Source organism: Bos indicus x Bos taurus, chromosome 7, assembly GCF_003369695.1.
Source record: "Bos indicus x Bos taurus breed Angus x Brahman F1 hybrid chromosome 7, Bos_hybrid_MaternalHap_v2.0, whole genome shotgun sequence".
Classification (NCBI taxonomy): Eukaryota; Metazoa; Chordata; class Mammalia; order Artiodactyla; family Bovidae; genus Bos; species Bos indicus x Bos taurus.
The window spans coordinates 75,841,304-75,855,158 of NC_040082.1; the positions used below are offsets into that span (position 1 = coordinate 75,841,304).

Genomic DNA, 13,855 nt, shown 5'->3' on the forward strand with positions numbered 1-13,855 from the left:
AAGCTGAGTTATCATTCAGTACAATCACCATTTTGCACAGCAAAAACTATTTTGGAGATCATAGAATAGTAGAGGATCCTTCCTATACATTAGGGGTTGGCAAACTTTCTCTCTAAGAGCCCAAATAGTAAATATTTTGCTTTGCAGGATATATGATCTCTGTTGAAACTATTCAACTCTGCAGTTGTAGTGTGAAAGCAGTCATAGACCATAGCTCAATGCCTACGCATTGCTGTGTTCCAATAACATTTTACTTATGGACATAGACATTTCATATAATTTTATGCATCAAAAAATATATTTATTCTATTAATCTTTTTTCAACCATTAGAAAATGTAAAAAACATTCTCAGTTCAAGGGCTGGATAAAACCAGACATTAGGTCTTAGTTGTAGTGGAATGAACAGATATAGTACAAGGATTTACCTGTTTCATTGAAACAGTTCATCTGCTGTACATCAAAAATAGGGTGTTTAATGGGCAGCTTTTTTCTGAATAAGATGCAAAGGATTACCCTCACTTTTCATTAGTTGTTGTACTATCGTCCCATAGGTTCGGATACAGGCCAAGATGGCCTCAAAATATTTATGGCATTTCAGACATCACTGAAAAATTTTATTTGGACTGAGGTTTGACACTATATGGAACACTTTAGAAAAAATATGTCAAAAGGTTAGGTTTATTTAATAATAGTAATAATAATAATAGTCTTCCCTGTGGGGTAAAGACTTAACCTTCCACTGCAGGGCATGAGTTTGATCCCCTGTTGGGGAACTAAGAAGCCTCATGGCCAAAATACCAAAACTTCAAACAGTATTGTATCAAAATCAATAAAGGCTTTCAAACAGTCAAAAATCTAAAAAATATTAAGAATAACAAACATCTATTAAATTCTGCCTATGTGCTAAACACCGTGCTCATTTAATCTTCATGATAATCCTTTGAAGAATGTCTATTAATATCCCCACTTTACAGATAAGAAAAGTAAAGCACAGAGAGATTAAGTTACTTGTCTAAATGAGTAATTAGGGAAGGAGTCAAATTCCATCTATTTCTAGGATGAAGGAATTTAATAAAAACTAACAGATGTTTATCAGGAATAAAAATCAGCAAAAAATTGATGATAAACAAGTTAAACTTGCTAATTTTACAGATGAGGAAAACGGTCTTAAAGTTCATGAGACATTTTCCATGGTCATACAGCAAATGCGAGATCAAGAGTAGATCTCAGATTTCCTAACTACTAGGTCCCTTACTTTCTTTCATTCTTTTAATCTTTTATTACATACTTTTTAAAGTATGCCTTTTAAAACCAGAAAATAGGCAGAATAGAGCGAGTAAACATGTTAAACTTTGGGCTAGATACAGAATTTATATGAAACAGAGAAAAATCTTGATTTAAGATCTAAAATATAAAATTAACTTAAAGGCATTTTAAATAAAATCTGAATTAATAATTAAAAAACAAAATGTTACACCTCAATAAAATAGTATTTTTTAAGACAATTTAAATTTTAAATCCCTCCTTTTTATGAGGAGACTGGGATAAATAATGGAATTCATTTACATCTTTCAAATTTAAAAAAGGGAGATGGCTCTTTTAGACTTTTGTTAAAAATATTTTTTATTATAGTTGATTTACAATGTTGCATTCTTTTCTGCCCTATGGCAAAGTGTATCATTATATAAATACATATATCTACTTTTTAAAGATTTTTTTCTTAAACTTACTTTTAAAGTAAACTTTTAAAATGGCAAAACAAAGTATATGCACATTGCAAAACACAGGGAAAGCAAAAAAAAAATAATAAAATTACCAGTACTCTTCTCATCCAACTATTAGTGTGAAGAGTTTTTTGTTTGTTTTTACCACCAGAAAAGGGTATAAAAATCAAAATCGGTTTCAGTTCAGTTCAGTCGCTCAGTCGTGTCCCACTCTTTGCGACCCCCTGGACTGCAGCATGTCAGGCTTCCCCGGCTATCCACCAACTCCTGGAGCTTACTCAAACTCATGTTCACAGACTCTGTGATGCCATCCAACCATCTCATCCTCTGTCGTCCCCTTCTCCTCCCGCCTTCAATCTTTACCAGCATCAGGGTCTTTCCAGTCAGTCAGTTCTTCGCATCAGGTGACCTCTTTGTTTACTGGGAAGTTCTTATTTACATTCACTCTTTTACCCTTTACCGAACACCTAGATCGTAAAGTACACTTTGCGCTGGACACTGGGAATACACGACAGCTTGTGTCTTAAGGGGCTTACGATACATGGGCGGAGACAAAAACAGATGTTTATCAATACAAAACTTGTGTCAAAACACAATGAGTTGAATCTCACAGTTGAGATTATGACACTAATCACTTTGGAATTCTTAGATTTTTCCGAAATACCAGCTAAACGCAGAGCTGGTGCAGTATTATTATTACCACAACTTAAAAACGAATGTTAAGTTGAACTTTGGTGAAACACCTCATTTTAGCACTTGTCAAGTGTTTTCCTTTTTAGCGAAATGGAAACGCGCGTCTGGCCGGAGTTACTACTGTGCCGGTCAGAGAAGCCGCAGGGTAGTACCCATTCAGTAGTATTCGTGGGCCGCCCAGAGGAGCGGTGTTTGTTGGGACTTGTAGTTTCTACCAGGACTGAGGACACCGCAAGTGTATTTATAATGTACTTCTCCCTTTTAAGCTTTCTGGTCCAACAGTCAGAATAAGCCCTAACCTAAAGCATAATTTGACAGCCCTTAACCTTATCCTGGAAAATCCCACGGACGGAGTAGCCTGGTAGGCTACGCAGTCCATGGGCTCGCTAAGAGCCGGGCACGACTGAGCGATTTCACTTTCATGCACTGGAGAAGGAAATGGCAACCCATTCCAGGATTCTTGCCTGGAGAATCCCAGGGACAGAGGAGCCTAGTGGGCTGCCGTCGATGGGGTCGCACAGAGTCTGAAGCGACTTAGCAGCAGTAGCAGCAGCAACCTTATCCAAGGCTCTTTATGTTTTTACTAGGCTCCTGACGTTGAACATTCAAACGCACAGCGTCCCTCACAAACCTTTAAGACATTGGTCTATCCTTAGCAGTGGGTGGAGCCTTAGATGGGCTAGAGCTCGGGATTGGCCAACATCTCCCTGGAAGAGGCGTTTTCCTCTTGCTGTTCTGTCAGCCGTGGTAAAAAAAGTGATTCCTTTACTGCAGTATTCCTTTTCGCCCCGAGAATCTCGCGATATTTCGGCCAAAGGGACCTAGCGACGCGTAGGGAGCCGCCGAGGCCATTGGGGGTGGCGGGCACCGGAGCCTGCAAGGGCCAGGTCAGGTGGGGAGGGCGAGTGCGTGCTGCTTGCGACACTTGGGCTCGGTCCGGGCCAGCCACCCAGACCTCAGGGAAGTGTTGTGGACGGCGTGGCCCTCCCGGCCGGTGAGTCGGCCGGGGGTCGCGGCCGCTGGGTCGACCCAGAGCTTCACCTGGGCCCGCGTGGACTGTGACAGGTGCGCAGACGAGCGCGGCGCTCCGCCCGCTAGCTGGCCCGCCCCCTCCGGGCCTCACAGGCCGGGGCTCGGGATGAGCTGCGGGCCGCAGCTGAGCGGCTCTGGCTTCTGGCGCCTGTCGCTGCAGAACGGCCGCCGCCCGTGAAGGAAAGGGAGGGAAGCGACCGCTGACCCCGGGCATGAGCCGGACACGACGTCAGTTGCTGGACTGAGGCGCAGACATGAACCTGCACCAGGTGCTGACCGGGGCCGTGAATCCCGGCGATCACTGCTTCTCGGTGGGCAGCGTCGGCGACCAGCGCTTCACGGTGAGTGAGGGAGGCTCCCTCGTCGCCCGTGGCGAGTCCGCGCCCCTGAGTCAGCCGGTCTCGGCCCAGAGCAGCGGGCGGAGGCCCAGAAAACCTCGTCGCCCTTGCGGGGGTCCCCCACGTCCCACGGGGAGGTCCCCACTCTTTAGGGTCGGCAGACCTGGCCTTTGAGAACGGAGGCGGCAACAGCACTTTGGTCATTGAGCTACTTAATGTTTACAGAGACTACACTCGGAAGCTAGAATGTTTTGTAGGATATTTTTCAAGTTTTAATCTGACATCTTTGGGTTGGGGTGGTTTAACAATGTCGTTTCTGTGTAATGTGTGTGGGGGCTTTTTATTGTTCAAGTCCATAGGCTCTTAATTGTTAAGTTTAGAAATAGCTGGGATTAGTTTCATTTCTTCCTCTGAGTTAAAGTCAAGTTTTTGTAGTTATAAAGAGTGGGTGTCTTAAAAAAAAAAAAGTTAAAACAGTTACTAATTGTTTGCTGTCAACAACTAGCGCGTACAGTGCTTTTCATTTAGTTTTCTTTAAGTTCACTGGGAATAATTTTGGGAAGAGAAAACTATTTTTGTTAATGGTTCAGCCCTGCCATCCTTGCACTCAGTATTTGAGTGTAGAAGTCCTGGGAGACTTGTATTTATTTTAGATTGTTCGTATTAATTACCAAAAGTTGCATTACTGTTTTTCAGTAAAACTCCTCTTTCATTTCTAGTAGTTCCATGTTAAAGTTTAAATGGAAGTGTCGTATTTTTCATTTGTCTTCCCCAGATAGTGAAAGGAGGGCCCCAAACTTTTGCTTCTTACCAGAATATTGACATTTTCTTCCTTAACTATAATTTTTTAAAGAATTTTCTGTAGTTATTATAATGATTTCAAGCTTTAGATCAGTATTGCACATAATAGTCTATGTCTAAATATAGGGCTCATGATTTTTACTACAACTTGAATAGTTATTAAGCTATCTCTTAATAGTTGTGATTAAGTTACTTAATTTTGCATGTATAAATGAAGCAAATTGAACAGCTTAATAGATACCCCAGGTTTTCTTTTTATCCATTTTTGACTATTTTTTGTCATATTTGTCAGTCAATAAATAATAGAAAAGAACCCAGTAATCATTATTTAATATGGTGTAGTCACTTAGTACCTGAATTTGCTTTTAGTGCCAACCAAGTACTTTGCTTTTGAATAGTCTGTTCCTTCCCTGTAGAATGACTCATATATGCCTTAAATTGCACTTGACACTAGGAATTTTAGGGATTCTAATTCTAAATGTTAACCTTGCTTCAGTGCTCAAAGGAGAGAGTGAACTCTGAGGGTGGTAGAGGGCCACCAGAGTCTCCCAGCAGTTGAACATTACTGTTGCTGTTCAGAAAATAAAGATCATCATAAGGAAATGTTTCTAATGGGAGATTTTTGGATGGTAACATTTCATTCTCTTGACATCTCCTGAAGTTATATGAATGCTCCTCTAATGTAAATTCTAACAACCTTATCTGAGAAGGCATTCAGAATCTATTAATATGTAAGCAGTGGTGTGAACTTCAAAGTATACAGTATGCTAACTTATTTATGCACCTAGATGGCCAAAGTGTAAAATTTTGGTGAATGCTTCTGTTACTTTAAAGGAGAGGTGAGTTAATGTGTCAAAGATGAGAAGAATGTTCTATGCCATCATGTAGCTTGCTGCTCAGGTTTACTGAATTTTAAAGTGTTTCCATAGACCAAGCTTTAATCACCTCCCACCAAGCCTCTTGTAGATTTCTCTCAGATCTCAGGAATCAGTGCAGTAAATAAGGTGAAAATAAACATTTTGTTGCTGTTATTTAGTATGAAGAGATCCCAGGTTTCTCTAATTCTGACGGTAGTTTATTAACAATCATCTTTTTTCCTTTGCAGCTAATCTACCCTGACTCTTTAACATTAAATTGATTTGTTATAAACTAGATTTCTTGCCTTCAGTCTTCTGGATACTATATACGTCTTAAATTTAATCTGTCTTGAAATTATCCTTTTTTCTAAAAAGTAGAACCTCTTGTTTACTCCTTGAATTTTGTTTTTAACCTCTTTTGATTTTGGCTTTTTTTTTTTCTTTTCATAGAAAGAGAACAAACATTAGATGGTATATGGTATGTGCAGACTAAAAATCTTTCCCTAAATTCCAGTTTTACTTCACCTAGGGACATGAAATCTTCCTCTTATAGGCCCACTTGAAGAATTATTTTGTTTCTCCTGTTAAATTATACCTTCTCTAAAGACAGATTTAATGTTTGTAATTCCTCTCTTCTCATGTTTGCAGATAACTTATTTGTTCTTATTTTAAAAGATTACAAGAGATGAGATCCTGTTTTCTGAATATAGCCTGACAGGCTTTAAATTGAAATAAAATTGAATGCCTTTTCTCATGGATTCTAGATTTTAAAATATGACATTTCCAATATAGTTAATATATATGAGACACTTTTTTTTGCTACTTAAACTGGCATCAAACTATTTTGATTTTTCTGTTAATAGGAAAACTTCCAGTAGGCAGTGACCGTGTCTGTTACACTTCGAAGCACTTTATTTGCACTTTCATTATATTAGTAACCTGTTTTGCCTTGTGTATGTCTTCCAGAGTTTCATTGTGAGTGCCTAGAACAGTGATTGAAGTACTGGTGTCACCTAATACTAGCATCATTATCTGAATTCGATTTCCAGCCTAGTCCTTAGTTAGTTATATATCCATGGGGAAATTCTTTTACATCGTTTGAGTTTCTTTTTTTTTTTCTTATCTGTAAAATGAGGCTAAGGAAGGCATATTCATAGGGTTGTTACATGAAAAACTGTTAAGTTCATTGCTTGCTACCTGTAAAACTCTTAAAAATATCAGTTATTATAAAGGCTAAACTCATAGTGCCTAGATTGAATACTAATTAAATCGATGAATAATAGTAAAGAAATCTTACTGCTATATAGTTAAAAATTGCAGTTTTAAGAAGTATTTTTAATCATTTAGATTTGAGTTCAAATAAAATACCTCAATTAAAGTTAAAAAATTTTTTTTCAATATCAGTTATTATGCATTTTACCCTAAATATCAGATGAACAAGCAGGAGAAATTTCAGGTATATTAGCAAAAATTCTTTAGTTTTTCTTTACTTACATGAATTCTTCCTTCATTCCTTTTTCCTTGTTAATTTCCTACAGTCTTTAGAGTGGAAGTATATGAGCACCTGGCCCTAATCTGTTGAAGACTTTTGTTTTTAGAAAAAAATATTTGTTTTTCATAGTTAAAAACAGGCATAGTTAGTTAGATCTGGTTTTCTAATATTTCTGTGCATGCTAGTGATATGTGCTTTAATATATAATAGATTATCTGTACTTAGAGTTGAAATTGTGTTTTTACTGAAATGGAAAGGGAGATAATTTTCAAGAGACAGATTGTGTTAATATTTAGGACTTCCTGTCTCTAGTTTGTAATTTAAATACCTTGGCTATATGAGGAATAGCAAACAAATAATAGCTCCAGACTCTTTTGTGTTGGACAACTCAGTGTTCCCAACCAAAGGGACCCAGATTAGAAGTCAAAAGACTGACTGCAGCTATCTGGATGTTGGTAGAGAAATGGAGGCTGAATTAGCATTCTCCTTCAACTTTCTGTAATAGTAAGCATCCTTTAGTTTAAATTTTTGTTTTGTTCACTGTAGGGAAGCCTTTATAGGAAGTTCTTTTCTTGGAGAAGCATGTGAATGGAGAGAATACAGGAGCGGAAAGTTTGATAATGTATGTATCTGGAGAGAGAATGATTTTTGTGGTACTCATAGGCCATTAAAGGTAAAAATTAGACTTTAAATATTTGGTTTATTTTAAAATATTGTATTTTAAGTAGTATTAAGTAAAAAAAAAGTAAAGTCTCTCAGTCGTGTCCGACTCTTTGTGACCCCATGGACTGTAGCCTACCAGGCTCCTCTGTCCTTGGGATTTTCCAGGCAAGAGTACTAGAGTGGGTTGCCATTTCCTTCTCCAGGGGATCTTCCCGACCCAGGGATCGAACCCCAGTCTCTACCATTGCAGACAGACGCTTTACCATCTGAGCTACCAGGGAAGTTGAATTCTTAATGTTGTGTTTTAATAAATGAGAATAATATTAATTACAATATGCCAGATATAAGTCATTTAACCAGGAAGTATACCAGGAAGAAATTCTTCTGATATGGTTGGTTAAAATAAAACAGTGAAAACAGGAAATCTAACTGTTATACAGAAATCACAGGATTTCCTTATTAGAATGCTGACTTGCAACCTTGTGTAATTTTTAAAATTTAGAATATTCGAGACGGTTGTCTGCCAAACTAAAAGTTAAAAATCATGTTTGTTGTATGCTAAATAGCATGCATATGAACTCAGTTTTTTCTTTGCACCTTGTTTAGCCTCAGTTAGTAATCGTGATATTACATGTGCCTAATAAAAGGATTTTCATTTGTCAATTTAATTTTCATTGCTTAGTAATAGGTTATTCTGATTACAGATCTTTTGATAGAAGCAGCTAGTGTATCAATTGTAATATATGCATATTACTTTTGAAACTTGGATAGCATGGCAGTTTATTTGATAAACCAGTTCTGTTCTTTTAATTATTGTTTTAATAATAATAGGGCAACTTGAAGTTTTTAGAACCATTTGTTTTGTAAAAAATCTATGAAACTGTAGATTTTGGTTTAAAATATGTATAGTATATTTAAAACCAGGTAGATTAGTAGAGATGGATTATTTTTAAATCATATATATACAATTTTGTTTATTTTTTCTTTAGTTTGTTAATGTGTGAATTATTAATATGTTAAGCTTTAAAAATTGAAGTATAGTTGATTTACAATATTGTGTTACTTTCAGGTTTACAGCAAAGTGATCTGGATTTATATATGTGTATATATTATGATTATTTTTCCATTATAGGCTATTATAAGACATTGAATATTATTCCCTGTATTAAATAGTAAATCCTTATTGCTTTTCTGTTTTCTGTTTAGTAGTTCATGTCTGTTAATCCCATCCTCCTATTTATCATTTGCCCCCTTCCCTTTTCCTTGCCTGGCGTGCTGTAATTCGTGGGGTCGCAAAGAGTCGGACACGACTGAGCGACTGAACTGAACTGAACTTTTCCTTTTGGTGACTCTAAGTTTGTTTTCTTCATCTGCGTGTCTGTTTCTGTTTTGTGTGTAGATTGATTTGTATAATTTTTTAAATTCCACATATGAATACTATCACACAATATTTGTCTTTTTTTCTCCCTGACTTCACTTAGTGTGGTATTCTCTAGATCCATTCATGTCACTGCAAATGACAATATTTTATTCTTTTTATGATAAGTCCATTGTATATATGTACCATGTCATCTTTATACATTTATCTGTTGATGGACACTTAGGTTGCTTCCATGTGTTGGCTGTTTAAATAATGCTGCTATGAACTTTGGGTGCAGAGCCCATTTTAAAGTTTGTTTTCCCAGTTTGGTTTGGTGTACTTAATGCTTATTAACTTGCCGTGTTGTGTAAACTCTAGTGATTGAATTAATTTTAATAATCTATTTAAAATATCCATAAGATGCGTCTATTTCAAGTGATTTTTGCATGATACCCAGTTTGGATTATCTGTACAGGTTCACCTCGCTCTGTTTTTTTTTCCCTAAGCGTTATTGAGATACAATTGGCATTAACATTGTGTAAATTTAAAGTATACAATGTTATGACTTGATACACATACATATTATAAACTATTTACCACAATGAGATTAGTTAACATATCCTTTACCACACATAATTACCACTTTGTTGTTAAGATGAACACATTAAAGCTTTATTCTAATAGCAACTTTCAACTGTACAATATAGTATTGTTAGCCATAGTCACCCTGCTATACATTAGATTCCTGGAATTTACTCATCTTATGACTGAAAGTTTGTATCCTTTGACCAACGTCTCCCATTTTCCCACCCACAGCCCCTGGCAATCACCATTCAATTCTGTTAGTAAAATATTTCTATTAGTAAAACTGTTTTTAGATTCCACATATAAGTGGAATATATATGTACAGTATTTGTCTTTCTCTGACTTAGCATAATGCCTTCAAGGTTATCACAAGTGGCAGGGTTTTATTTTTTTGTGTGTAACTGAATAATATTCTTTTGTTTTTGTGTATGTGTATAAAACATATTTTTTTAAAATCCATTCATTCACTGATGGACACTTAGGCTGTTTCCATATCTTGGCTTTTATGAACAATGCTGGAATGAATATGGGAGTGCAGATATCTCTTATAGTGATTTCACCATCTTTGGACAAGTTGAATTGGTGGAACATATGGTGGTTTTGCTTTTAATTTTTTCAGGACTCTTCCATACTGTTTTTGTTTGCTTGCTTGTTTTTGTTTCTTTTGCCTGTGCAGTGTCTTCATTGCTGTGGGTGGGCTTTAGCTAGTTGCAGCGAGTGGGGACTACTCTCTAGCTGCAGTGCATGCGCTTCTCATTGCAGTGGCTTCTCATTGTGGATGTGGGCTCTAGCGTGCACGGGCTTCAGTAGTTGCAGCACGCAGTCTCAGTAGTTGTGGCGTTTGGACTCTAGAGTGTGGGCTTCAGTAGTTGTGGCCCATGGGCTCAGTAGTTGGGGCCCACAGGCTTAGTTGCTTTGTCACATGTGGAATCATGTGGGCCGGGGATTGAACGTGTGTTCCTGCATTGACAGGCAGATTCTTAACCCCTAGACCACCAAGGAAGTCCTCTTCCGTATTGTTTTTCACAGTGGCTATGCCAGTCTACATTCTCACCAAGAGTACACAAGGATTCCTTTTCTTCACATTTTTACCAACACTTATCTTTTATCTTTTTGATGATAGCATCCTAATGGGTGTGAAGTGATATCTCATCCAGTTTTGATTGGCATTTCCCTGATGATTAGTGATATTGAACGTCTTTTCATGTACCTATTGGTCATCAGTACATCTTCTTTGGAAAAATGTCTGTTGGAGTCCCCTGCCCATTTTTAATTGGATTGTTTTTGCTATTGAATTATGAGCTCTTTCTATATTTTAGATAATAACTTTTTATCAGATAAAGTTTGCAAATACTTTCTCCCATTTTGAAGGTTACCTTTTCATTTTGTTGATGGTTTCTTTTGCTGTGCAGAAGCCTTGCAGTTTAGTGTAGTCTTATTTATTATTGCTTTTATTGCTTGTGCTTTTGGTGTTCCATTAACCATCACTGATTGCCAAGGGGCTTTCCCCCTATGTTTTCTTCTAGGAGTTTTGTTTCCAGTTTTATTTTTCAAGTTTAAGTTTTTGATTCATTTTTGAGTTTATTTTTGTGTGTGATGTAAGACACGGGTTCAATTTCATTCTTTTGCACAGGGATGTCCAGTTTTCCCAGTGTCAACTTATTGAAGAAACTCTCTTTTCTCTATTGTATATTCTTGGCACCTTTGTCAACAATTAATTGACCATATATGTGTAGGTTATGTCTAGGCTTATGATTCTGTTCCTTAGGTCTCTGTGTCTGTTTTTATGCTGATACCATATTGTTTGGATTATTATAGTTTTGTAATATAGTTTGAAATCAGGAAATGTGATGATTCCAGCTTAGTTATTCCTTAAGATTGCTTTAGCTATTTGGGGTCTTTTGTGGTTCCATTGTGAATTTTAGGATTTTTTTTTTCCCCCTGTGTGAAAAATGCTACTGGAATTTTGATAGAAATTACATTGAATCTATAAATGGTTTTGTGTAGTATGGACATTGTAATATTAACTTTTCTAGTTCGAGAACAAAAGACGTCTTTTCATTTATTTGTGTAATCTTCAGTTTCTTTAATCTGTGTCTTGATAGTTTTCAGTGTCCAAGACTTTTCACCTGGTTAAAGTTTTTCTAAAGTATTTTATTCTTTTTGATGCTGTTATAGATTGGATTGTTTCCTTAATTTCTTTTTTGAATAGTCTATTGTTAGTGTACAGAAATGCAGTTATTTTCTTGTTGATTTTGTGTTCTGCAACTTTGCTGACTTTGTTTATTAGTTCTAAAAGTTTTTTGGTAGAGACTTCAGGGTTTCTATATGTAGTATCTTGTATTCTGAAAACAGACAATATTATATCTTCCTTTCTGATTCAAATGCATTTTATTTCTGTTTCTTGCCTAATTACTCTGGCTGGGACTTCCAATATTAGGTTGAATAGAATTGGTAAGTGTGGGCATCCTTGTCTTGTTCCTGATCTTAGAGGAAAGCTTTTAGCTTTTTACCATTGACTGCATTAGCTGTGAGCTTGTCATATATGGCTTTTATGGAACCATCCGGCATCTCAGGGATAAATACAACTTGATTATGGTGTATGATCTTTTTAGTGTGCTATTGAAATCAGTCTTTTGCATCTGTTGAAGATTTTTGCATCTATATTCATCAGAGAAATTGGCCTGTAGTTTTCTTGTAGTGTCCTTGTATAGCTTTGGTATATATAAAACTTTGGTGCCAAAGTTTTTTCCTTCTCAGTCTCCAAGGCTGAGAATATATTAGTCAAAGTCTGTGTTCATAAATTACTTAGTATTTTCCTGCCTTCTTTCTTTCAGTGTAGATGTAGTATTTGTTTGTAATGTAGTTCATTTGTTCCCCCCCCCCATTCTGATTGCTTTATTTATGGTGTTAATAAGTTTCAGAAATCATAACTAGCATCCATTGGTAGATGAATGAATAAAGAAGATGTGTGGGTGTATGGCTGTCTGGGGAGGCCTTACAAATAGCTGTGAAAAGAAGAGAAGAGAAAAGCAAAGGAGAAAAGGAAAGATATAAGCATCTTTGGAATGCTTTGGAACATCTGAATGCAGAGTTCCAGAGAATAGCAAGAAGAGATAAGAACGCCTTCCTCAGCGATCAATGCAAAGAAATAGAGGAACAACAAAATGGGAAAGACTAGAGATCTCTTCAAGAAAATTAGAGATACCAAGGGAACATTTCATGCAAAGATGGGCTCAATAAAAGACAAAAATGGTATGGACATAACAGAAGCAGATTAACAAGAGGAGGCAAGAATACACAGAAGAACTGTACAAAAAAGATCTTCATGACCCAGATAATCACGATGGTGTGATCACTCATCTAGAGCCAGATATCCTGGAATGTGAAGTCAAGTGGGCCTTAGAAAGCATCACTATGAACAAAGCTAGTGGAGGTGATGGAATTCCAGTTGAGCTAGTCCAAGTCCTGAAAGATGATGCTGTGAAAGTGCTGCACTCAATATGCCAGCAAATTTGGAAAACTCAGCAGTGGCCACAGGACTGGAAATGGTCAGTTTTCATTCCAATCCCAAAGAAAGGCAATGCCAAAGAATGCTCAAACTACTGCACAATTGCACTCATCTCACACACTAGTAAAGTAATGCTCAAAATTCTCCAAGCCAGGCTTCAGCAATACGTGAACCGTAAATTTCCTGATGTTGAAGCTGGTTTTAGAAAAGGCAGAGGAACCAGAGATCAGATTGCCAACATCCGCTGGATCATGGAAAAAACAAAAGAGTTCCAGAAAAACATCTATTTCTGCTTTATTGACTATGCCAAAGCCTTTGACTGTGTGGATCACAATAAACTGGAAAATTCTGAAAGAGATGGGAATACCAGACCACCTGACCTGCCTCTTGAGAAACCTTATATGCAGGTCAGGAAGCAACAGTTAGAACTGGACATGGAACCACAGACTGGTTCCAAATAGGAAAAGGAGTACGTCAGGGCTGTATATTATCACCCTGCTTATTTAACTTACATGCACAGTACATCATGAGAAACACTGGACTGGAAGAAACACAAGCTGGAGTCAAGATTGCTGGGAGAAATATCAGTAACCTCGGGTATGCAGATGACATCACCCTTATGGCAGAAAGTGAAGAGGAACTCAAAAGCCTCTTGATGAAAGTGAAAGTGGAGAATGAAACAGTTGGCTTAAAGCTCAACATTCAGAAAACGAAGATCATGGCATCCGGTCCCATCACTTCATGGGAAATAGATGGGGAAACAGTGGAAACAGTGTCAGACTTTATTTTTTTGGGCTC

The 13,855-nt window shown here is 37.1% G+C and overlaps 1 protein-coding gene across 7 annotated transcripts in view; it reads left to right on the plus strand.

Annotated features, from left to right (window-relative positions):
- The first annotated feature begins 3,207 nt into the window (after positions 1 to 3,207).
- The window catches only part of DMXL1 (Dmx like 1), a 126,863-nt gene continuing 116,215 nt past the window's right edge, over positions 3,208 to 13,855 (plus strand). For 4 of the 7 annotated variants that reach the window (XM_027546941.1, XM_027546942.1, XM_027546944.1 and 1 more), the window contains exon 1: positions 3,209 to 3,791. In XM_027546941.1, coding sequence (XP_027402742.1) covers positions 3,705 to 3,791 — 87 coding nt within the window. In that variant the 5' untranslated portion in view covers positions 3,209 to 3,704. Of the gene's footprint in view, positions 3,792 to 13,855 lie in introns of all 7 variants that reach the window. The other 3 variants (XM_027546946.1, XM_027546947.1, XM_027546940.1) reach the window with 2 other exon arrangements.